We start from the raw sequence: 27,065 nt of genomic DNA, 5'->3' as shown, positions 1-27,065 counted from the left end.
GTGGAAACATTATGCTTTGGGGGTGTTTTTCTGCTAAGGGGACAGGACAACTGCACCGCATCAAAGGGACGATGGATGGGGCCATGTACCGTCAAATCTTGGGTGAGAACCTCCTTCCCTCAGCCAGGGCATTGAAAATGGGTCGTGGATGGGTATTCCAGCATGACAATGACCCAAAACACACAGCCAAGGCAACAAAGGAGTGGCTCAAGAAGAAGCACATTAAGGTCCTGGAGTGGCCTAGCCAGTCTCCAGACCTTAATCCCATAGAAAATCTGTGGAGGGAGCTGAAGGTTCGAGTTGCCAAACGTCAGCCTCGAAACCTTAATGACTTGGAGAGGATCTGCAAAGAGGAGTGGGACAAAATCCCTCCTGAGATGTGTGCAAACCTGGTGGCCAACTATAAGAAACGTCTGACCTCTGTGATTGCCAACAAGGGTTTTGCCACCAAGTACTAAGTCAAAGGGGTCAAATACTTATTTCCCTCATTAACATGCAAATCAATTTATAACTTTTTTTAAATGCGTTTTTCTGGATTTTTTTGTTGTTATTCTGTCTCTCACTGTTAAAATACACCTACCATTAAAATTATAGACTGATCATTTTTTGTCAGTGGGCAAACGTACAAAATCAGCAGGGGATCAAATACTTTTTTCCCTCACTGTATCTAAAATATAGTATGATCACACTGGAGTAAAATATGTTGAACTGAAAAAGGAGAGCACAAGTATGCAGAGATGAATGAGAATAATAAGTAATAAGTAAAAAATAAATACATAAAGAATAGCTAAAAATGGAAATATACAGAGTTAAGGTTTGATCTCTATGTTGTTATTATTCAAATTATTATTCAAATTTCAAATGCGATGTTGAAAAACTTTTAATTCTTGACCTTTGTCAATTAAAATCTGTTTTGAACAGAGAAAAGCTGTGTATCCTTTAATAATATTGTCTAGAACAAACAGAAATGGAGTTTCTGCAATGACCAACGCACGCCAATAAACAAAAGTTAAATTGTTTAGATTTAGGAAACAACCTTCTAAGGTCATTCCCAATTACTAACTCTGACAACCACTTTTTAAAGAATGTTAAACTATTTTAGAAGATTTAAACTTCTTTCATTTTGTGAAGGTCAAGTAGAGATGATAGAGGAAAAAGGTTTTGTTTGGATTTAAAGATTCTTGAAGTGTCCATAAGACCTAAACAGTGCAAGTTTGATTAAATAAATGTGCAGGGGGGAATGTGTATCTGAATCTCTAAATGCTCTCATGAGAAATAGCCAGAGGACTTCGTGTTGTAATTCTTGGTCCTTGGTTTTATTGCTGGAAATCACTGAGCTTTGTAAAATACTAATTCATTTCACAATCTCAGAGCTGGAGTAAAGGTGCCTGGGTGAGCTTCTGAACCGAGACGACTTTTAAGACCATGGTGGACTGCTGCTTTGTATCTCACATGTCCATCAATTCGTTGGAGGTGAGCACTCTGAGACTAATAAATCCTGGCATCTCATCGGCCATCTCACGCCCTTTCTTGCGAAGCTGTAACTTCTGCGACTGAGTGGGGTCCTTGGGAGAGGCTGCTAAGACAACTTGTCCAAGGAATTCGTCTTGAATTGCGTTGCTGTTCCAAACCTGTGACCCAAGAGCAGGAGAGTTCAGCCACATGAGACAAGCGTCGACATTGTTTCCCAGGACATACGGAGGAATCCAGACTATGTTGAGTGCTATGCAGCAGGAAATACAGCAGTTTTCTCATCTACTCTGTCAGAAACACTCTTTTTAAAAGCTATTATGAGTATACAAGCAGGCATGATTTAATATATCAGCTGTAATTGCATGAATAAGTGATTCCCCGTAATGCTAAAATAATGCAGCGCTCTCTTGGAAAAAACAAATATTTCTGCAATGGTTTCAATAGCAACATGTAATTAGTCTCAGACTCCCTTGTGACTGCCTTTATAAAAATGTACTGTTTACCATAGTAAAACCATAGTACAATGTACAAAAGTCAAGTTTAATCATTAAGTATAGAGGGGCATAGTAAATCATGAGAAAGTATAGTCTAAACGGTAACTCTTTACATGTAGTCTCCCAATTACAGTGTATTTACATAGTAGGTACTCAGTAACTACTGTAACTCAGTAACTACATCTGTAGCAACTACATGTGTAGTTATTCATAAAAACAGTGTAATTATGCATTATTACAATACACAATATATATGTTAATACACTGTAACTAGGAAACTAATGTTACCAAATAGACTACTGTACATTGAACTTCAGGTCAAGAGTGTGTGATTTGTTTATGCCATTCATGGTTTAACTCACCTGCACCGTGATGGGTTTTCTAGGTGACTTTCTGTAAAAGATAGCCTGTGTGTCAAACACAGGTTCCAGGGTGTCGTTGTTGATTGTTGATTTGATCTTTGCTTTCTCACAGTATATGATCACATATGGGTCAGCTCCTACATAAAAGGAAATAAGGGTTTGTTTAATTCATGTTTTAAATACAAAGAAGATGGTCAGGAAATTGTGAATCAAGATTGCAACTGCTGGGATATGTAAAGGATTTCTGACATTCTGCTTGAAAAAAATAAATACGACATCATTAGAAGAATGACATTTAATAGAGCAGAAGTTAAAGGTAAATAATAGCAGTGGCTGGTCAAATGTATTGAAAGCTTTCTAATGGAGATTGTACCTCAGTTTTCTTTCTAAGTTTTCTTTCAAGGAAACAGGAAGAACTGCTTTACTTGCAAATTGATGATGCTTAATCTCTACCTTGTTAAAAGCCAGTTGATTCGTTTTACAAATGCCATGTCAATCACAGTGAGACTCACCTCCCGAGCGGTCCTGTTTCTGCAGGCCCTCAGCACTGTGGATGTATATCTGAGTCACGGCCCTTGGATAGCCCAAGATCGGACTCCAGCACTTCACCTTTGGTTTGTCCAAGACCAGTTCTCTGAAGGTTACAGGCACACCAATGAATGATTTAAAGCAGTCGATACAAAAATTGTATTTACCAATACTAAAAATGTATTTTAATCAAAACTTTAACCACAAAAATGTACCATCTTACAAAAAATGAAGCTGCCACTGAGTACAGTATTGTAGTTTTCAATTAGCGTGTCAGTCCAAGTTTTTATTTAATCTCAGTCTTGATACCATGAATGTTTAACAGTGGGATGTACATTTTCAGAAATGCAGAAACATTTTTTATTTAATTGGGCCCTTAGCCTTTGGACTAAAATAATTAAAGATGTGGAAAATATATGTAGTATGTATACCTTTAAAATATTACAAACTATTATACTATTTTATAAAATAGTAAAATACTTTGAATGAATAATGTGCCCTAAATATGCATGCAAAGTCAGAGAAAGGTGTGATTAAGAAAATATATTTACTTGCATTCCGCATCTACATCAGTGAATATCCTTAACATGAAGTCTGACAGGATTCCAGGTGTGAATGTTGTTGGTATGATGACATAACGGCCGCACTTAAGTTTTTTCCTCATAAAAACAGCGCGAGAGTTGATGTACTGGGAAGTTGCGACATTCTCCTGAATGTTTATGTTGTGCATGCGATACTTCCTGTTAAGCTCCACCTTTTGAAGGAAAAAAATTAAATATGATCAGTGAAATATTGGTAGAACATTTTCTTAGCAGATGGCTAATGACAGGCAGAATCGTTGGATTTTCAGCTAAATAAAGTTATGTGGTACTGCATTGCTGTGTCAATCATTGTAATTACACAAATATGTTATTGTTAGCCCCAACAACAGACCCCAGCCAGTACCAAAGCCTGAAGCAAAGCTCATTCCACAACTACTCAGTAGATATGCAACCCTAACCCAAACAAAAGTATGTTTACTGGTGAATCTAACCTTACCCCAAACCCAATGGTAATAATTCATTTAAATAATGTAAGAAGCCAGTAAATAGTACATTTTAGGCACCCATTACCTCCAAACCACTTAAAATATTGTCTTCAAAATAATTTTACTCCAGTCGTTGGAATTTGCATTAAGTCTTACATTTTAATTAGGAATTGGGATCTATAAAGCATTTATGAACATCTGGCCTAATTGAATTTGTATTTTCTCATGCATTATTATGTAAAAAATATTTTTATTTTTTTATTACATGCAGTATGTATTACTTTTTTACAGAACATTGGGAGTTCTTTGTTTCACTGTAATTGTATTTTATAATAGCTGTGCCAAAATCAATTCTACAATTTTATATGTGTTGACAATAGTTTCTCCACCCTGCATTATTCCAACATGGATTCCGTCAAATTTCGTCATTCGTCATTATTAATAGGTTTCATAATTATCTGGAATTTAAAGCATTTTACCTCAGCCTGAGTCGGTTTTGAGTTGGAAGTAAATCACAACAGACTGAAAGAGTCCATCTGACGCATGACTGCTTCATTTGACAAAACACGTCAAAGAACATTAATTTGGCACATTTTCTTTCTCAGTAATGAACGCTGAATGGGTTTGTTGTCTGATAATAATCTAATATCAACCTCACCCTTTCTGCAAACAACTGATTTACTGTAACCACTTGCTGTAATGAAAATTTCTATACATACATGCTACTCTTACACTCTTAAAAATGTTCATACTTTCAAGATAGCGAAGCCAATCGTGAGATTTTCTCCTTCGCCGAATTTTCTGTGCATTTTCATGTCCCGTTGTTGAAGGGAGATCAAGACTTCATCCTCCGACTTTGTAATGTCAAACAAATACTGTTGAGATAACAAACAACAATCAACGCCTGCTCAGACAATCAGGAGTTAGTCAGACAATCAGCAGTGAGCAGTTCAGCACATTGTGGTGACATTTTTCAGCTGCTAATTACAATGAACAATTAGCTTGTCATATTTGACTTGACTGATAATACAAAAAAGAAAAATAAAGAAACATATCTTCAGAGTATGTTTCATAAATATATTGCAATATGTAATCATAGTATATTGAAAAACATTAGACCAGTGTTTGCTGATATTTTATTTACATGCATGTCTTAAAATGTATTTCCTTATATTTTCCAATATAGTTTTGCAGCCATTTTACAAACAATATTCCAATGTGTGGGTACTCTGATGCTACATCTTTAATTTGTCTCATTACATTCAGTTAATTCCTATAGTTTATGAGCTGTTTGTGTATGCTTCATATATTTACATGTACAAGTTATTATTATTATTATTGATTATGATCAAAGGAAGAGAGAACATCTACAGTTATTAAACTTGTTTGTTTTACTACTACAAGTTCAGCATAATGCACAGTAAATGAAGCAATGCGGCACAGTTGAATAACTTTCAGGACTTTATACTTTGAGCTAAGCTTTGAATTAAGCTTGGCCTTCTCGGGTCTCTATTTGAGAGTCTATTCTAGCTGTGTAATGGGACTTTATACACCTGTGGGTGAGTGAGTACTGTAATTCAGTGCAGGGTTACCTGGGGGTTTTGCAGGAAGGTTTGCCTGTGGTTCATGCAGCCCCCACAGCGGTTGAGAAGGGGCTCTGTGTTTTTGGTCCAGCTCCCCAAGAACCTTCCCTCGTGCCACGTCTTCTGAACACTCAACAGCGAGGTGTTGATGATGCGGCAGATGTCCACGTCAGTGAAAAACTTACACCAGTCTTCAAAGGCCATCCTGAAGGAAAACCATCAACACCTCACTGTAGATTATCAAAAAAGACAACACACAAAAAATAGTATATACAAGCTACAGGAATTGGTCTCCTTAGTTGGGGAAATACAGTTTATCCAACATACTGTGTCTGTGTCTCACACTGTAGATCACCATGCCTGAAACCATTCAGAAATTCAGAGCACTCTTAATTCAAAATATCATTTTAGAAGGAGAGACTCAGTATCACGTCAACCCCCCAGTGGGATATTTGGTTGTGACTGCCTTTCGCAGGAAATCCCACGACCAACAAAATACAGCAGAATCATAAAACATGTCACAAGGGAACACAAGTTGAGCACATTTAAAGACTTTGTACAAAGACAGCGCATCTTTGGTCAGTTTAATGAACCCACCAACATGAATCAGTTAAATCCAGAAAAACACAAACGGGATTTCGGGAATCCTCACCAGAATTCACCGTCATCTGCCACTGTAATTCCCATTGCATCCCGTTCACTGCTCCCAACTTTCTCCCACTCCTTGGAGCTGGAAAGAGGCAGAAGGCAACGTCAGACTCAAGGGGATGCCCAGTAGCAGAGCAAGCTTAGTTTGTAATGGTTAAGTGAAGAAAGTCAGTATAAATCTGACTTATGTCTAGCTATCTGATGCAGAAAACAAGAAAAATGCATGAGTGAAATAAAGCAGTGGGATATTTTTAAATGATTGCTTAATAGGTGGCTCTGTGAGGAGGCTATATTTGCATATTTGGGCTGGAGGACCGAAATGCAGGTTGCAGAAATGCAGGGCCTTATTTATATCTCAAAAATTATAATATTTATAATTTTACCATAATTTCTATTTGTCATTAATCACATTACTATTATTTGTAAATTCTTAAATTGTATTGTGCTCATCTCACTGCTCTATGTATACACTGCTTGTATTCATGTGTATTTTCAGTCAGTCAAGAACTTATCTACAGCTCCAATCACTGCTAGCAAACCCAGCTTAACCCAGAGTTGTAGTTTAAGATGCTGCCCGCCTGCCAGCAAAGACAGGAGCTGACAAGACGACTCCAGGGTTTTATATGAAATCTAATATATAAAATTGACCTGCACACAGCTGTTTGTTTCTTCATATGTCACTCAGTCAGAAAACCTCAGCTGTGATGGTGAGTGGTGGGTTATTTAACTTCCAGTGTGACAGACATCAGTGAAATTCAACTCAGTACAGTGAATTACAACAGCAACTTTACACGTTTAGCGTTACACATAGGACTTACTTACTGTACTATTGTCATAACTGTTTTCCACATGGATTTATTGATATATAGAAAATATGTCAGCAATAATAATACAAAAAGCAATGCCCGAAATTCAGTGTACAGTAACACATTTACATGAGAACCACAGCCCTGGTACCGTCATCCCAATGTATTCTCCACCCAGGACCTGCTCCCTGAAGTGTTCAAGGAACCCTGACCTTGACAAGAGCACTTCCTGTATAACCCACCCGTCACTCCAGGCGCCGTTCCACTCCGTCTTTCCCCAGGGGTTCCGCATTCGAATCATGAAGAGTTTCTCAGCTCGGAAGAAAGCCACCAAGCCGTGGCCCAGCCTAGCTTTCCGCACCCCTGTCACTGAGTAGGCATGACCTTTCACCAGTCCACAGCTCATCCGGGCTTCCATCTCAGAATTGGAGGTGGCCTAGGGATAGATCACAGAGGGCACGTGATTCCCTGGTGTCATGTAACTTTTGTCTCACCAGTTTCATAGCATCTCAGTCTGAACATTGGCACTTAAAACTCAGGTCATGTGAATTTGCACTCATAATATTCAAAAGTGGACCTTGATGAATTCCTTTCTGTCTGAATCATGTCTTCCAGGCTTCCATAAATTTCTTCGAACCTTTTGAGATCACATACCAATAATGAGCCAAAACGGGATAATAAGATTAGGATTGTAACTTAGTGGGACCTAATTCACATTAACTTTGACTGCTTAGCTCCTTGAATTCTCCCAGCACTCTGTACTATATAAAACATATTAACAGCTGAAAAGGCTTCCATTTGAGTGCATGTTTTGTCTTCATCTTTGGACAAGAGTTATTTTTGACAAACAATTGAAAAGGAAATATAATTTCTCAGATTGGGCTAGTCAGTTCCTTGAATTGCTTAAATTCCAAGACCAGCATCTGTTTTCCATTAAACTGATGTGGGTTTTTTGCTTAATATCACACTAATAGCTACTAATTGAATGACGGATGGAACTGCAAATGAGTCAAAGCTATGGTACAGTAGGAGCAATGATCTGGTGACTCAAGAATTGAACTGTACACATGAATTAGAATACTGGAAATTACAATATTCATGTTGTTCATCCTGTCTGTCTACAGGAAATATTTATCTAGGGAAACCACGCCAAACAGTCACGTTAAAAGTTCCTTTTACATTTTATAATAATGTTGTTACACTTGTAATATTGTGCGTAAGATTGTATGGTAGTAATAGTTAAACCATGATGATGATAAATAACTATGAAGAAGAAGAACAACAATAATAACAATAATATAATGAAAGGATTCGAAAGAAGTTTGAACTCCATGCAAGTGGTTTAATAAAGCCCATCAATAAGACATGAATACAAGACTAGAAATTGGACTTGTGAACTTGAAGACAGAACTTGATTCTACTATATATTCCACCATCTGGTTTTGATAACCAAAACAAAACGTACAAGCTGGACTAATCTAGAATGACCTAATGAGCTCCATTTTCAAGAAGGCAATTATCATCAGAGTATACAAGGGCAACATTGACCATCACTGGAGTTTACACACAGCAGCCATACCTCGATGGAGCAGCTGATGAGGCCTCCCCTCTCCTGCACTTTCAGCAAGTCCTCGAAGAGCTTCACTTGCTCTGCGATTTCGGAGCTGTACTTCCCTGCCACCAGATCGATAGACTCCCTCACCGCCCCTGTGAAATCCACCACCGCGTCTCCTGTGTTACCCCCATCCAGAGACTCGTAGCAACCAGACAGCCTGGGGACACACGGCACAACATCATCAGCTTGGTAATGTGTTTCTCCACCTGCGGTCCTGCTAGGAACCAGACAGTGCAGCTGTGATCACTGGGAAACGCAACTTACTTTGCATAAGCTTTCTCCAGCAGGGCGCTCCAGAACTCATTGCGTTGTTTGGAGTGGCAGTAGATCAGGTTGCCATTGATGGTTGGTAGACGGTCGTCCACAACGATGTCAATCCACTCCCCGAAGATCCAGAACTGGAAGTGGAAGATCCCAGAATAGTTCTCGGGGTGCTTTGGATCCCACTCCTGTTCCTTCCAATCGGGAATAACCTATAGAAAAAAACAGAAGAAGGAGCCAGAAGACAATTAAGTGGCTATATCTTACTGTATACACCCTAAGCTTATTTGAAGGAAAACCCTACAACCAAGTGTTTCTTCCTCCATAAGACAGAGGTAGCATCAGTATATCCACACTTAGCATTTTGTCAAACGTGGTATAAACCTTAAAGGAATAATATAGATAGATAGATAGATAGATAGATAGATAGATAGATAGATAGATAGATAGATAGATAGATAGATAGATAGATAGATAGATAGATAGATAGATACCAGGAATAAATAATATGATTTTGTTATAATAGGGACCACTCAAGGTTGGAGATTGATGGTACAGGACTGTATTGGAAAGTGATGGACTTGTACACATGCCCACTTTAGTAAGGATAGAAAATGTGCCAGAATATGCTACTACATTTATTCTCAAGGCAGACAGTCGGATACAAGATTTGACAATGATTAAAAGTGAAATGCAGCTGTTGAAACAGTAATGTGAGAGCAAGCCCAGCCAGCAGCATTGCCTCGAGAGGGCTTCTTCAGGCTGCAAAAAGCAAATGCAGCTAATGGAAAGAAAATACAGAGTAACATCTATCAGGCAAAACACAGGGCTTTATCTCCTATCATCTTTAAAAGCAAGGCATGATTAATGATCTGACAGGAGCCCAGGACAATCACATGAACATGCTATCAAACACAACAGAATGTAAACATGTAAAGAATAATATAATTAACATAGCTGAAAGAAATAAAGAAACAAAATTGTAGTAATGACCAGATTGATCTTAGTCTAAGTTCCTTGGTTACTCTGTGGCTGGTTGTGGCCTGGCAGGGACTAAGAAAGGAGGAATGCTTTTGTTGTTAAATATAGCAGTACTGCATTGCTGAAGAAGTGTTTCTGTATGTAAACAGATTGCTGGAATTAGTTACCCAAAAATAGATTTGCCACACCAAGTACTAACCCTCCACACTATAGAGGTACAACAAGGCACAGCTGAGAGAGGCGCCTCCTTGCTGGGTTTTCTGGTCTTCAGCCATTCATATTAAAGACTGATATAACCAGGTACTTTCATGTATATTATATTACCAAACAAAATGGAAAAACACATTTTCTGCTGCTGATGGATTGTACTAGAGGTCACGTGATGATTTTTCAATGTCAGGAGGTATTGCAGTATATTAAACAGTTGTAAGGAATCTACAAAAATGATTAAAGTATAAAACAATGCCAAGAGGGTGACACAGTGCGTGGAGGGGAAAAGCACTGATAACATTATATTGCCTTCTCAAAGTCTCAAACACCACCTTTGGGATGAATTGGAATGGCAACTTGTAAAGTAGACACGGCAGAGACCAGAAACTGTATTAGAAACTGCCTAGCAATCCTCCATCCATCTATCCAAAGAAGTGTAGCAGTGGGCTTTCACTAACAGTACTGAGCGAAACAGGACATACTTTTTTCCAGTTTATTTATTGATGTATATTTAAATAGCACTAGGGACTAAGCATGTGGATTTCCTGATTTCCTGTTCTTTATGTAATTTATTTATTTTCTTAACTACCTTTGCGTCAACTGCTGTTGATCCAATGCACTTCACATGACTGGTAAAATATTTAGTCTGAGACAACACTATTGCTTACAGGACAAGAATTCCATTCATTTACTGGTATTCACCCATTAATCCAGCTCTTACGTAGTTACTCTGTAAATCCTGGGAAATTACCCTGAAGTAAAATCTCTGGGTAACTCCATAACTTCTTTATGGAACTAATCATCATAGAAGTGACAAACCATATTCCAGTTACTGAAACTAGACACATATCTTTCATGTTGTAAACAAATGTAAGATAAGCCAAAAGTTTGATAAATATATATACTGAACAATTAAAAAACGCAACATGTAAAGTGTTGGTCTCATGTTTCATGAGCTGAACTGAAAGATCCCAGAAGTTTTCCATACACACAAAACGTTAAGTTCTCTCACATTTTGTGCACAAACTAGTTTACATCCCTCTTGGTGAGCATTTCTCATTTGCCAAGATAATCCTACCTTGTACTGGGGACAACAAAAGGCAACTCTAAAATGTGCAGTTTTGTCACACAACACAATGCCACAGATGTCTCAGGTTTTGAGGGAGCGTGCGATTGGCATGCTGACTGCAGGAATGTCCACCAGAGCTGTTGCCAGAGAATTGAATGTTCATTTCTCTACCATAAGCCGCCTCCACTGTCATTTTAGAGAATTTGGCATTACTTCCAACCGGCCTCACATCTGCAGACCACAGACTGTCGGAAAGCTTTTCAGGGAAGCTCATCTGCAATTCGTCATCCTCACCAGGGTCTGGACCTGACTCCAGCTCTGGGGGACAGTCCTGCAGTCAGCAGCCAATAACACGCTCCCTCAAAACTCAAGACTCAAGACTCCCTCAAGACTTGAAATGCATAGATTAGGGCCTAATGAATATACACTCACCTAAAGGATTATTAGGAACACCATACTAATACTGTGTTTGACCCCCTTTCGCCTTCAGAACTGCCTTAATTCTACGTGGCATTGATTCAACAAGGTGCTGAAAGCATTCTTTAGAAATGTTGGCCCATATTGATAGGATAGCATCTTGCAGTTGATGGAGATTTGTGGGATGCACATCCAGGGCACGAAGCTCCCGTTCCACCACATCCCAAAGATGCTCTATTGGGTTGAGATCTGGTGACTGTGGGGGCCAGTTTAGTACAGTGAACTCATTGTCATGTTCAAGAAACCAATTTGAAATAATTCGACCTTTGTGACATGGTGCATTATCCTGCTGGAAGTAGCCATCAGAGGATGGGTACATGGTGGTCATAAAGGGATGGACATGGTCAGAAACAATGCTCAGGTAGGCCGTGGCATTTAAACGATGCCCAATTGGCACTAAGGGGCCTAAAGTGTGCCAAGAAAACATCCCCCACACCATTACACCACCACCACCAGCCTGCACAGTGGTAACAAGGCATGATGGATCCATGTTCTCATTCTGTTTACGCCAAATTCTGACTCTACCATCTGAATGTCTCAACAGAAATCGACACTCATCAGACCAGGCAACATTTTTCCAGTCTTCAACTATCCAATTTTGGTGAGCTTGTGCAAATTGTAGCCTCTTTTTCCTATTTGTAGTGGAGATGAGTGGTACCCGGTGGGGTCTTCTGCTGTTGTAGCCCATCCGCCTCAAGGTTGTACGTGTTGTGGCTTCACAAATGCTTTGCTGCATACCTCGGTTGTAACGAGTGGTTATTTCAGTCAAAGTTGCTCTTCTATCAGCTTGAATCAGTCGGCCCATTCTCCTCTGACCTCTAGCATCAACAAGGCATTTTCGCCCACAGGACTGCCGCATACTGGATGTTTTTCCCTTTTCACACCATTCTTTGTAAACCCTAGAAATGGTTGTGCGTGAAAATCCCAGTAACTGAGCAGATTGTGAAATACTCAGACCGGCCCATCTGGCACCAACAACCATGCCACGCTCAAAATTGCTTAAATCACCTTTCTTTCCCATTCAGACATTCAGTTTGGAGTTCAGGAGATTGTCTTGACCAGGACCACACCCCTAAATGCATTGAAGCAACTGCCATGTGATTGGTTGGTTAGATAATTGCATTAATGAGAAATTGAACAGGTGTTCCTAATAATCCTTTAGGTGAGTGTATTTCAGTTGACTGATTTCCTTATGAACCGTAACTCAGTTGAATCTTTGAAACTGTTGCATGTTGCATTTATGTTTTTGCTCAGTATAGATATAGTGTTAATGTAGCAGCTGATCAACTCACCTTTTGCCAGAGATCAGGTTTGAGAGCCAGACAGGAACACGCTGCTACAAACCAGCAATTCCCGATAGATCCCTGGTTCAAGTCATGTGAGCTGATTCCCTCAACAAAGAGGTGAGGATCATCACACAAATCCTATACGAACAAGAAAGATATAAGAATTAAAGTGAGAAAATGAATTACAATATATTTGAATGGTTTCATTGGTCACAAGTGAATGACTCCATTGTGCTTTATTGTGCTCCCCTGTGAATTAACACACATTTGCTGTACGGCTCCAATTTGCTATTTTTCTACCCAAGTGTACTGCTGTAAGGTTCAGGAGCAGGTTTCTTTTCTGAATTCCACTGTGTTTTCATGAAATTCACTTGTGCAAGTGTCAGATGCACATTTCAGATACAATGACAAATCAAATATATGAGCCTGAAATTCAATCTTACTGCCCCACAGAAACCCAACGTTAAATATGAAAAGTACAATGTCAATGAAACTTTAAATAGTAGTAACTAGCGTACAAGCAAATTATTGAATATACTTGGTAGGTGCTATCATTCCAGCAGCTTTGATGATTGTGTGGATCCATTCTGACATGGATTCTGATTGTGAAACTGAAATCAAATCAAATCTAATTTTAACCTAAATACGTGCCAGTTGGTGTGCTTTTTATTGAATTCGAATGGCCCCATTTCACCTGTCTGTTAAGATGATTGTGGTTACCACTTTCAAGATGTATACAGAAATTACTTAAAAGTATTTAAAATTACTATTTTCTATCCGACATAGCCCTAGCATACTGTCTTCACTGATGGAAGACACTGGATATTATTAAGCTGTCAACAAAGGATGAAAGGGGTTATAGGTCCATTCATGATTACTCTCTTAGACATTTCATTTCTAAGATATTTTTTCACTTGTGTCTGGATGCAAAGCTAAACAACATTTTCAATACACCGACTGGATAACCCTCCCTTTATCATTAAAATGTGCTTCCAAGTGGTTGTCAATGGTCTTTAAACTTAAGCCCAAGAAACATTTTTCCAGTGTTAATGTTTCCAATCTTGCTAAAAGCTGCCAAGAAAGAGCCTGATATGTGCCGTCTAGAATGCACTGCACTTTGGGCACATTACAGTAAACAGTCTTGTCTGGGTCAACACCCATTACTGGAGAAAAATACACATACAAATGGAAGGCAGAACTATTTATATGAAATTATTCATTGTTATGGACTGTTGGCATATTAATGTAACTGTGTTGTAATACCCTGAAAAGAAATCCGATGCAATGTGTATGTGTCAGTTGTCATGTAGCTTTCACAATCTAGTGAACACCATCGAAACCTCTTTTGAAAATAAAGAACATTCATCTTTTATAAGATCTCCGGCTCAGAACAAGAGTGTCCACATTCCAAAGGAAGCAAGTGGATTACTCAAGGCAGAGTATTACTGCCCAAACCTTCAGCATGTTTGTTCCTCTGTGGCCTGACCAAATGTCTAACACATTCTACCTGCTTTCTCATTTTGCTTCTTATGAGGATAATATGAAACAAAGTTTTTCGCTTAAAAACAACACATTGTGGCAAGTCAGATTGATCAGCTGAAATGGTCCCATGACATTTTAAATGATTTTTATTTGCAAGATGTCCTATACAAATTACTGTTATCATTTTTAACTTAAAGGCTGAATATGTAATAGGCCTTTATTCAAGTAATTTGAAAATACTTTGTTCGAGATGCCCCCCCCCAAAAAAAAAAAAATCCATTCAGTCTGATTTGTATCATTGCCATGTAGAAATTTAGATTGTTATTAAATTACTATATAGAGCAAGAGAACATAGCTAATACGTTTTCAAAACTTCAATGCATGAGATTTGTCAAATGCGGTGACAGATACTGGTTTTCTCTTGCAGTGGCCAGTGACTTCCAACAGGCAGTAGCCTCACAGCCCTGCACAAATACAAGCTTACATGTAATAAATAGACTCGCTACGTGTTTTTCTTGATTTGATTATTGATTGATTATCATAATAAATATAAACATAATTGATCTAAATAAAGCACTGGCCGATCAAAGTATTTATTTTAAGCTGTTTCTTTAAACCTATTAACTATCTGAATATCAGATGAGTTACCATTTGTTTTCCACATGATGAAAGCTTAGAGCCCAGTCACCATAGGTTGGATTTAGAAAATGTCCAGATAATTGTTCTTTTGCCACTCACATGTAACGTGAGCAAGGTTGTTAATAATGTTTTTCATACCCGATATGCAAGCCATTTCTGGTAACACTTTGCAATAAGTCTCACTTGTTACAGTGTATTTACATAGAAGTTACTCTGTAACTACATCTTAGTTACTCATAAGAACAGTGTATCTATGCATGTGTTAAACTTATTAACAGTATGTAAGTAAATTTGTAACTACATTTGTAATTACATTTTTTTTTCTCAAATGCACCTGTGATTACATATAAAACTGGCCACACTGTAAAGTGTTACTCATTTGCATAATGCAACATGATGTGAAAACCACTCAGGATCAGCTTTAAAGTTGACTTACAATCATCCAAACTGTCCATGAATGGACTATCATACTGCAACTTATGCAATGTGTAGTGTGAAAACAATATGAGACTACAGCTCTAAGTTCAGAAAAATACATTTTCAAATGTATTTCTCCAGCATATTTGCACATTTTTCAGGAATGTGTGGCAGTACAGGCAGAGGTTCATATAGCTGCGTAGCTCCCCAAGAATTTGTTACTGCTATGCTTGAGAGATGTATTTGTAGCTGCCATGTCTCCAACTAACTTTTCAAAACAAAATTTATGACATATGAATAAGAACTCGCTTTCTTAGAAATTATTACCAATGTTTTTTCAACAAGTAAAGTCCCTGTGGCTTTAATAATGTGTTGTTCAACATAATCTGGGTTTGATCTGGGTTTTTTCAAAGCAAAGACCACAAAACTGATTTTCTTTAAAATTGGCACAATATAAATAATCTAGGAAAATGTTTTTTGTTTGCAGCCTGATTGAATCTTAGAGATCACAATGAACAGTATATTTTAATAAAGCACAATAATCATTTTTGGCAACAACCACATGCTCACCTTTCATGGTTTTAACATACAGGTGAACCTATAAAGACTGGTTACAGTGTTTAATCCAATAGTAGGATTACAGAGCAAGGCAAGGCAATCCTATAAAATAGAGCACTTTACTTTCCCAGATGCTATTAAAGCTGTTTTAGTATGCAGCAGACGTCCAGTATCCCGCTGTTAGAAGTTCATAGTAATGTTTGTATGTCGCCTGAACAAAGTCCTCTGGTGACACAAACCCCTGCTAAGACGTCATGTCTGCCACTTCTGCAATACGGGACATTTGTCTTGGGGGCTACAGCTTGAGAAAGTCTGTCAACATCTTTGCGCCTTTGCAAAGCATGGCCCGACACTTGTAAAGGATAAAGTTGCTTTAGGGAATGATTTGTCTGAGATGTTTGTCTGGAGGCTTTTTAAACTGCAAAGAATGACAGAAATTAGAGAATGTTTTTATATTAAAAAAAAACACCTGAGGCACTTTGAATAACTAGATTTATTACCTCAGGGCCCCACAGGCGTAAATCCAATCAGATATTTTTTGTCCCAAGTGAGGGATATTAATGTTTCAGCTGCCCACCAAAGAGTTGGACTGCGAACAAATCCAGATGCTGTTCCAAACACCACACTTCATCAGCCTGATAACAGCTTCGCAGAAGACTAAGGCCAGGATGGTCAGTGCAAATGAACGAACGGACACAGGGACCAGGACTCCAGGGCTTTTGGAAAGAGTTTCTCCCCAGCACAGCTCATTTTGGAAATATTTGGGTTCTGGCATCACATGGGAACATAATGTCACCTCTTGTGTTGTTCTCACTTCAGCAAGCCTTCATTACTCCTAATTTGTCAACCATGGAATGTGTACAGCAAAGAGAAGTATATATATATATATAAAAATATATGGATTTATAAAGCAATTACAATTCATTTGTCTTAGCCACACTGCCTCAGCAAGTCCAAAGAAAAATATATTTCTCAGGACAAAGACACCAGATGAAGATCAATACAAATGCTCTTTTCTTAATGTATTTTTTTATTTTTATGGATTTATTGGTTAGTATGTGTCTTTTCATTTATTATATTTTAATGGACCATGGGCTGGATTAAATCAAAACTTTGACCCACCTGCTAATAGCAAACTACAAGCCTGTACATCATAGCGGTTACATTTATGATTAGAAGAAATTGTCATCTTACTAAAAATGCAGCCGCAACTGAGTACAGTTCTGTAGTTTTCTATTAGCGGGTGGGTCAAAGTTTTGATTTAATCCGGCCCCATGGCAGATGTCTTTTTCTTTCTCTTGCTCTGTTTTCAATGTCAAATTTTTAGTTTTGATGCCAGATCACACAATTAAAATCTGCCTTTAAGTGTTTGGATTAGTTATTCGCAATTAAATGCAACTAAGATGATTTATATATCAAAATATTGAGTTGATCAACTTATTTTTGATATCATACAATCAAAGTTTTTCTTTTGTAAGATTACTATTATTTTTTTCCCAAATAAGAAACACATCATAGGAAACTGAAAATGTACCATAATATGTTTGTTTATCCATTTACACAAGCCCTAAGTTTGAAAATAAAATCCTCCGACCCCTCCCTAAAATAATTGTACTTATTTATCATCTGATATTGAAGCCAAAGTATTTCCAAAGTCTTTCATATGCATCTCAGCTCCAGATTAAAAGAAGAAAAACCGGTTGGTACTAGTGGAATATGTGCATATACTTTGCAGCACAGTTATGCCTGTAGTGAATTTACAATTCCTGATGATTTCTTGTTTATTTCATGATTCAAATTTATTATGGCACACATACTGACACATACTTTGTACTGCAAGTCAGAAATAATTCAAACAGCTGCCACTGACTGTTTTAACTGATAATGGAGTTGCTGCTGCATTAAAACAGCTGTCTCTGTTGCCTGTTGTTGGTCACTGAATCAATGTAATATAACACATGTCTGTAATAACTGGCACAGGACAGAAGCTTTTAAAGTGCTTTGAGTGTAATGTATCACAGATGTAAATTAACACTTATTGTCCCGGGGCCGGATTAAATCAAAACTTTGACCAACCTGCTAATAGCAAACCTGTACATCTTAGCGGTTACATTTATGATTAGAAGAAAGTGGCATCTAACTAACAATCAAACCACAACTGAGTACAGTTCTGTAGCTTTCTATTAGCAGGTGGGTCAAAGTTTTGATTTAATCCGGCCCTAGTGTTCTAGTAGCCGTGATGGTAGTAGTCATAGTAGCATTAGTATTGATATACCATTTTCCTTGTAAAAGATATCCTTTCCCAAAAGCTTTCTGAATTGCAGATTTTACACTTCTTTATCAATATGGAATATAACACACACACACACACATATATATATATATATATATATATATATATATATATATATATATATATAAGAAAAAAGTAATTACAAAGTTTAGCTTCTCATGGAACATGACATTTGAAACCCTTATACAGTACATAATGCATATATATATATATATATATATATATATATATATATATATATATATATATATATACATTAATTATATGCATGCCAACACCCATATCAGGTGAGTTGTATATTACCTTTGGACGTTTCCATTGAACAGTTCCTGGAGGGGGTTTCTTGTAGAACAAAGACTCATTTGTAGCTGGAAATTCGGGATCTTCAAACAGCTTTTGGGCCTCTTTGCATTGCTGTTTCAAGGCAGCGTACTTCTGGTTTTTGTATGGCTTTGAGGAGGAGAACATTGCTCAGACCACACGACCCAATCTGCGGAGGCAAGAGATGAACAGTGTAATGATTTCCATAACTGCAAACAATTCTCTTATACATGTGTGAGCAAAACAAAAGGGCAAACAGGAGAAAAAAGGAGAGAATGCACTTTTACATATAAAATATAGAAAGGGGGTTGTAAATATATAAAGAGACCATTGCTCAATATGATTGCATGTTAAATGCTCTGGCTGATTATCAAGTATCAACGCATGCCTTCATATCTTTATGACTTCCACCTGAGTAAAGGTTCAACTCTGGATAAGGACTTTACCTTACTGAAACACAAAACTGCAAACATTACTTTTCACATCCTCTGTGCCTCCAAGGGCCAGCATAGGTGATGTATTACTTAAACCACTTCTGGTATCATGAATTATAATTCAAATTAGGTCAATAACAGAAAAGTGTGTTATTTGTTTAATTTTGATTTGTTTAATTTCCCTATTAGCTGTACGGTTTCTTAATTAACCAGCAAGGAATAAAGATGAAGTAGAATTAAATAAATAGCTATGTTTAGTTCACTAGACAGAGTTTAACAGGGTTGTTTATGCATTGTTTTCGATTTACTGTGTGTTTGTTTACAGGCTACTCCAGTTATACTATGCAGTCAAAAATACTATTTTGATTAAAAACAGTTTGGCATTAGATTGGAACCATAGTTATGCTTGAAGAATCCCTTTCCTCTTTTGCCAAGGACATCAGATCCTCCTTCTACAACATGCTGATTCATCAGTTCAAACTCTGGTCCTGCAGTTTGATGTTGTGTTTATTTCAGCAAGGGTCGTTTTGATTGCTTATAAGTTGATGCCCTCTCAAAAATTATTTGGTGCTGTTCTAGGATGTGCCATCTTCAGTTTGCCCGTTACTGCCTTCAGTTTCCAAATTACTGTGCCAGCTGAGATTTAAATTTAATAGTTATACGAATTGAACCAAATGCAACAAATATTTCCAATTCAGTACGCATAGACTAACGGGAGAACAGCTACACTACTTTCTCAAAGATCATCCCCAGCTGCGATTTAAATCTGCTCCAATTGCACACAAACGTTAGAATTGGAGATCAGTTGATGGCCACTAGTTTAGTCTACAGCTGGGGATTAGGGCCATGATTTCCTTCTAGTATAGCTACATTCAGATACATTAAATGGTAAATGTTAAACTTATTTTACAATAATCTATCAATAGCCTAAATATGTGAAATTAAATTAAATTCCCACACACATCAAAAAATGATCAATCAACCAATCAAAACTGATAGCATTGATAATTGGTAATTGATAGCATTATTGTAATATAATTGATTGGCTTTACAGATGTTGTGTAATTGTTGAATCTACAATGGAATAAGATGTTTTAAATAAGTGTTGCATCAACGTTACTTACCATGCAACTGTAGTCTGTGGTTTAGACCTCCTCATTTGATGGATACATTTGGTCCTCTATTAGGAACATCGAGGGGACAGCTTTATGTATTTGAACTTTGTTGCAATTGGTTTAGTCCACAACCTGAGACTATTGTGAGAGTTGTCTCAGGTTGTGCAATTGTGACTTACAAGCACACTAACTACAATACCTGCAATAATACTATAATAACTATGAGATCAGCTGCAGTTAGTCAGATTATTTAATTTGTTGCAATCAACCCATTCAATCTAAAGCACGTCTTTACTTCCTCTGACTAACTGACATTTTACGAGACCTTTTTTTCTGCAGGATTCTACATTTTGAATTTCATTCCACAACAGAGGGCTTTGGGAAATGTTTATTTTTACAAAGGAATAGTTTTATAAGCCAAGATTGCAGCACACAAATAGTGATTTATAAACCAGATGTATTCCTGTGGGGATACTCCTAAATTAAGAGCCATTCTGTAGCATGGTCCCTGGATAGTGTATGGATCATTCTTTCCATTTAATTTGAAAATACATTTCTATCATATTCTTATGGTCTGAAAAAAATTACTGAAATGTTTATAGTTTATGCTTAAAATTATAAAAAGGCTCCTTTCTCTCTCTCTCTCAAAAATGACTCACGGAAGCACTTAATGTCTAAGGTATATTATATCCATTATTGGTAGTAGTTGCACTGACGTGTTGGAAACTATATTTCTCACAGAACTGACCTAACTCCAGCTGGGAAATAAATTCATAAATGTATGTACTCAGCATTTGGTGGTAATGATGAATAAAACAATCTTTCAGTAAAACTCTTTAAGACTTTAAAAATTAAACTGCCTAGTCTGTGCTGGGTGACATTATGCATTATGTTAAAGCAGGGGTTCCCAATTTCTGGTGATGGAGGGACAATTTCCAGAGGTTGCATGGGATGGGGGGCGCAGTAGAAAATGAACCACCGATGAAAACGAAATATGTCCCAAATCATACGTTTTTATTTTGTTTACATTTCTTTTAGGGAACATTTATGAATTTGAATTGTTGTTTTATTATTCCCCCACAAAATACATGTGCAATTTGTAACAGCAAATGTTCAGAAAGTGTAAAAATATAGTAAGGGTTCAGAAATTGGGGGGTTGAAGATTGGCTTTGGGGAGCCACACCAAACATCCTGGCCCCCGGGCCGCACTTTGGGAACCCCTGTGTTAAAGTGAAACTTGGGTTAGTAAGACATCCCTCTCAAGGATATTCTAGGATAGCTGTAGCTTACTTGTGTCCTTTCTGTTTTGTATGTTTTACTATTATGCAGATTGGCAGGGACTTGCAAATAGAAAGAAGAAAGGGACAATCCCACACACCACAAAGCCACTATTTTCACCTTCACCTTCATGCAAGTGCTGAAAAGAAAAAGGTTTCACTCTTAATGTAATTCTGTATAAACTATTGCCTTTTACTCAGCATGATTCTGACAGAGGAAGCCATTTGAATGCCACGGACTAGTAAACACATTAAATATAGTAATACAGTATGCAGTGCTGTTGAAGGATTATTACATTTAATCTCAACCTCGCTCTAGTTTAATTTCTTACATGCTGGGTTCTTTGGTGGGTTAATGCACAGATTCTTATTTGCTGAGTTTAAAAACTACTCTAAGATAAATAGTTCTGGATAAACCATGACAAGCCTGGAGATATCTCTGCTTATTTTAAAACATCAGGGCTCTGTATTTCACTATAAAGTATAATACAGTACAGTAAGGTAAAATATATATACAGTGTAAAACTAAATTATTATTATTCACGTATTTATTTACTTTTAGAAAGATTGATGACTAATGGAATTCCACACAAAAAGAAAACAAATCTTATGGTAGGCAACAAGGAAAACATAAGTAACTTGGAAAGGATCAAGTAAATAATGTCTTAGCATAAAAGCATCTGCTAAATAAAATAATAATCAAAACAAACCAAAAGGTACCATGACACCAGCTCAGTAAATCAAATCAAATGTATTTTAAAAAAGACCAAAAATGTCTTGACCAAACACTACAAATCAAAACAGATAATAATAATGCTGAAACATGGGCTGAAATCATGTATACTGACCCTTTTTTGCAAGTCAAAAGTCATACTCAAATAACATACTTAATGTCTTATGAACATTTATTTTCTATACAATTGTAGATTATTGTGATCTAATATCCTGAAAGCATTAATATAATCACTACATTTAGACTCCAAAAATAAAAAAAGCAAGACCATATTTCCTTATACAATCACCTTCTTGGCTAGGCACCGAATACAGGAAAACACTGAACTACATTTGAACTAAACAATGACAAAATACATTAGTTTAGATTTGTGAGGAAGAAACAAGACAACAAAAGTCTTCAGCTATTACATTATCTTCTGCCCACAGAGGTTTCACTTTACAACTGTGTGTGTATACATATATATATATATATATATATATATATATATATATATATATATATATATATATATATATATATATATAAAACAACATCAACAACCTCTTAATACTTTAAAACAACTTTGAAAGTAGTCAAGGAAATGAAATACCATGAAATGAAATAGTTCGCTGGTCAGTTACGTACCACAAAGAGAGCAGCTTATCAAGTGTTTTTCTTATATTGTTTCTCTTTTTACTTACCTGCTTCAGGAGTGCCTTACGTCCTGCAGCTCTCACACACCTAGCTTACTTTTGGTTTAAATCTTTTGCGCAAGAGTTTCGTGGCCACGCCCGGCCACTCAGCATTGTGTCTCCTGCCTAGTCATGTGTGTGTGTGTGTGTGTGTGTGTGTGTGTGTGTGTGTTAGCCCCTGCACTGCATAAAATAATTAAACTGTTATCAGAACAAGGAAGAAGTAAATGTCATGCAAATCAGGAGCCAACACACTAGGGAACAACAGCTTGTGATTGTGTGCTTCTGACAATATCAGTCTTTTGGCAGATCAATAGTTTGGATTCTAATGCAGCCAGGTGGTGATTTTACCTTACTGAATGGGAAGACAGACTTTTTTCTATACAAACTGCCTAATTCCAGTGGCTTATTTCTCTCAATATTGATAATAGTCATAATAATAATAACACAGTATTGCAATTTCATAACTTCCATTTCATTATATTTTAATTATTTCCTGTATTTTTCCTTCTACATTGAGTCTTAAACTCCAAGAGCAGTCAATGCATTCATCTAGTTCTAGATCTAACCAGTCATGCCCAGTCATGAAACACCAGACCATCGATGAGAAAGCAAATGGGCCAGGAAATAAATTATTATAAGTAGTTATCTAGCCTAGACAATATTGTCCATTTGCTTGATTAAATTACTACAATACAGTAAGAGAAATTGTAGTTAAAATTGTAGAGCTGAACGTAAAAAAAATATGTAACAAGGACATGCTACTATTTTATTCAGATATTTAGACTTTTATTTTATTTTTTCCATAAGCACGAAAGCCAGTCTTGGACTTTTTCCAGAAAGACAGTGCAGGAAATGTTTTCCAGCAACTAGAATTAAGTTCGTTTTAATTAGCGCTTCTGTGGTCATTGTGCACTCGACTAATCCAACCAAATTTTAGGAGGAAGAATGATAACAATCTAGCAGCGCTGCAGATAAACATGATTTTCTGAATCTGAATCTCACACATCACTTTTCAAAGCCGTCCACAAAGTCATCCTCTGGTACATCCATGGAGTAAAATAAACGTATCATCCCCCAAAAAACATTCTCCCCCAGCATCTCTTGCCAAATTACACAAGCGCTAGTGCCAATAGGAAAACAATTTTGTGTCATTAAGGCTTTACTGTGCATCTGTTTTCAGTTAAAGCATTATTGAAGCATACTCAGTTATAATATATATTTATATCATTACAATCTGCACTAGAATATGTCACTTCATATGTATATTATAGCACATTTTTGGGATACATCTATCAAAATTCACAATACTGCCAGCTTTGTTGATTTTTACTGGTTGTCCTGGTATAAACTCTTACGAAAATTCCTGGAACTCGACCAAAAATGACCTGTTTACTGGAATTTGCGATCTGTTCCCAATCTGCCCAGTGCCCACTGGCCATTAAGAGCTAGCGCATGCCTCATTAAGTACAACTTTTTTTTCCACTTCAAACAAACAAATACAACTCTGCAGTATGTGAATGTACATTCTCTATTGAACGTTTTCTGGGAATCCAGTGAGAATGTCTTGTAGAAAAAGCTAGTTTAATACAATGCAAATAAAAGCCCTTGTATTATATGAACACGGAGAATGCCAGTTATTATATGGATATGTAGAAATCATTCTCAGCTGAAAGAGACTCTTTGGATACCTTCATTAAATAGATGGATAGATTCTAGAATGGATTAGTTACCAGTTGGGCTGAGAGGTTAATGCTTGTTTCTAATCTGTCTTGATTTCTTCAACATAAACTATTCACAGAACAGGAGTTTGCAAGAAGACCAGGTGTTGTGAAAAACAATATGTGGGCATGTTCTATTAAATACAGTATCAATGAATTCTACAGAAAAACAATCACTTCAGTATTTGGTAAGAGGTTACAAATATTCACAAGCCATGCTTTTATACATAACACAAGTAAATAAAAAATTAAAAACTGCAGATATTCTCATCTGACTAAAATTATACTGTCCTGGCACTAACTGTGCTTTTGAAGAAGGAAATTATATAAGCAATCACTATGTAAAAGACAACATTGATTCATTTGAAATAAAAGGACTATTCAAGAAAAAAGAAAGTAAAGAAATGACAAGCACATTTGTCATAAAGAATGAAAGTGTTCCAGCCTCTTTCTATACATTTTCCTGACACAATGACCCTTATCAGAACAGCTGAAGCTTTAACATTGAATTATGACTGAAGACAAAGCCACAGAAGTCAGAATGCTACTTATGCATCAGTAACAAGTAATGCGGCTTAAACATTTACTATGGAGATAAATGAGCAGGTTAGACATTATTTAAGCAATGGAAAAATGTGATTCCTTCTTACAGATACTCAGTGTATTAGGCATGTTATGGGGCAGGGGGTAAAAGAGTAACTGAGAAGGCTGGAGGTTTATTTAAATTGAACCATATGTAAAAACAACAAACAACAAGAAAACATGTTAAATAACAATTTATAGGTGAAGGAAGTGAAAAGCAATCAGAGCGTCTTACCTCTGCATGTGCTGGTTCCCTGACCACTCCAGATACAGTCCAATAGGCTCTGTTAAAGCTGCAGGCAAACAAGGAACATACACCTTTCTGATTTGGGAACAGTCCAGCTTCCTCAGGGAGCTTGTACCCTATGAGTAATACTACTCGGTGTTGAAAGCCACCCCAGGGTTATGCTACTGAAACAATAAGCACAGTCAGAAAGTCCTGAATTCCTCTCTGTTTGGACCAGTGTCAGTGTGTGTCAGGGTATTTTCCTCTACAAGCACTGTAACCTCACTCCCCCAAATTGGTTTGTCAAGTAAATTCACAGCAGCCTGGAAGTATTATGTAAATTGCTGGCATGCAGTCCTGTCCCGGCTAAGAGCAGAGAGATAGTAGATACAACCCACAAATAAGGAAGAGTCTAGATTTACTGTGGACTTCTTTGCTAGAGATTAGCAACCCCTTTAGCATTTTAAGTATAGATCTTTTTTTTGTTTCTTGACTTACTGGACTGACAATACCAGGCACCTAAAATGCATAGCTCTGCTACAGATGAGATTGAGAACAGGTGCCAGCATGTCTCAGGGCTCTCTGCTTGCCTGAAGGGACCACCCATTTGACTGAAAAGATATGCATGCTACCACTGCCAAGGTAAAGCCTGTATTCCCGGTTATATATGGTGCTTAGACTTGTGCTGGTTTATGGTCAGTGAGGGTGTGAATGAGCAACAGAACACCTAAACTTTTTTGCATCCTTGGTAAACATGTAATATCTGTAATCGGAATTGAAATACACGTTTATATGGTGGGTAAAAATATCATAGGATTCTCTGGAACAAGGGGTGGACCATGAAAAAAAAGAGATTGAAAACTCAGAGAACAAATCCTAATATCCAGCCAGTGAAAATTGTAAGTCCCTATAAGGCCAAACTTGAATCTCGGCTGTACTACTGAAAACCGCTCCTGTAATCCACAAAGCAGCTGTGGCTCAACAGAAAACCCTTACAATTCACGCAAATCCTCCAACGATTTAACATTCTTCTGGGTTTTCTTTGAGCTGAGAACAACATGCAAGTTGATATAGCACATCAACACGTTTGTTTCATCTTCATGACTTATCAGTAGGATTTGTATACTGTTCTTTTTGATATTATTCGTTTGTTCATTCACTTTGTTTTGGGTATAACCTTGAGCCGTAATTAGTAAAACAATAACCTCCCACACTCCCCCAAGATAAATTGTACAACAATGTATCAACTCAAATATCTGTATATAGTTCCTTACACGAGTGCTGTGCTTTGCTTAACTCAAAACAACATGATTTGAAAGGTTCAGACAACAAATAAAGCCTTTAGCAACTTCACGGACTGGGGAAAACCAGAGCCCGATCCCCATACATGAAATATTTAGTCAAACTGACAAGAAATTGAAAACCAGACATTACACTGTGGATTTAAAAGCTCATTATAACCAGCAACCAGGAGCCCCAGCTTTACACATTCAAGTATATGAGAGATATAGCCTTACAGGTGTAAATAATTAATCCCAGAGGTAGGTCTTGTGAGATTAAAGACATGTTCTGTCTTTTCTGGGAGTAAATTTCACAACCTCTTCCTCACTAGGTTGACATGGTTTTCGTGGCTAAAGGGGTAGTTCCCATTACTGGGAGCTTAATTAGCATCTTTGCTCTCTGGTGCACATGCTATAGCCGTGTTTGACCGGCAGGGGTCTCCATTACAGTATAAAGTGGTGGTTCTCACAGGGAAACAGAATCATTTCACAT

At 37.2% G+C, this 27,065-nt stretch overlaps 1 protein-coding gene across 3 annotated transcripts; it reads right to left on the bottom strand.

Annotated features, from left to right (window-relative positions):
* Positions 1 to 570: 570 nt before the first annotated feature.
* Positions 571 to 25,788, bottom strand: LOC136759776 (calpain-5). 3 transcript variants are annotated; one of them, XM_066714806.1, is made up of 13 exons: positions 25,302 to 25,788; positions 18,513 to 18,699; positions 12,827 to 12,958; positions 8,801 to 9,009; positions 8,501 to 8,693; positions 7,164 to 7,357; positions 6,120 to 6,197; positions 5,477 to 5,672; positions 4,637 to 4,759; positions 3,409 to 3,611; positions 2,842 to 2,963; positions 2,330 to 2,466; positions 571 to 1,631 (listed from the first exon to the last, which is right to left on the bottom strand). In XM_066714806.1, the coding sequence occupies exons 2-13, from the start codon at positions 18,675 to 18,677 to the stop codon at positions 1,449 to 1,451; spliced, it is 1,935 nt and encodes a 644-aa protein (XP_066570903.1). In that variant the 5' UTR covers positions 18,678 to 18,699; positions 25,302 to 25,788; the 3' UTR covers positions 571 to 1,448. The 3 variants fall into 3 exon arrangements, with proteins under 3 accessions (XP_066570903.1, XP_066570902.1, XP_066570904.1); XM_066714805.1 differs by lacking the exon at positions 25,302 to 25,788 and adding an exon at positions 22,773 to 22,856; XM_066714807.1 differs by lacking the exon at positions 25,302 to 25,788 and adding an exon at positions 22,717 to 22,759.
* Between the last annotated feature and the right edge of the window lie 1,277 nt (positions 25,789 to 27,065).

This window comes from Amia ocellicauda, chromosome 10 (genome assembly GCF_036373705.1).
Source record: "Amia ocellicauda isolate fAmiCal2 chromosome 10, fAmiCal2.hap1, whole genome shotgun sequence".
Classification (NCBI taxonomy): Eukaryota; Metazoa; Chordata; class Actinopteri; order Amiiformes; family Amiidae; genus Amia; species Amia ocellicauda.
This window is presented reverse-complemented; position numbering and strand designations above follow the sequence as displayed.

Coding starts and splice junctions, on each gene's coding strand:
- LOC136759776 (XM_066714806.1), bottom strand. CDS start 18,677: ATGTTCTCCTCCTCAAAGCCATACAAAAACCAGAAGTACGCTGCCTTG. Junction 8,694..8,800: donor CTGGAGAAAGCTTATGCAAA/GTAAGTTGCGTT, acceptor GTGTGTCCCCAG/GCTGTCTGGTTGCTACGAGT. Junction 7,358..8,500: donor TCATCAGCTGCTCCATCGAG/GTATGGCTGCTG, acceptor ATCTATCCCTAG/GCCACCTCCAATTCTGAGAT.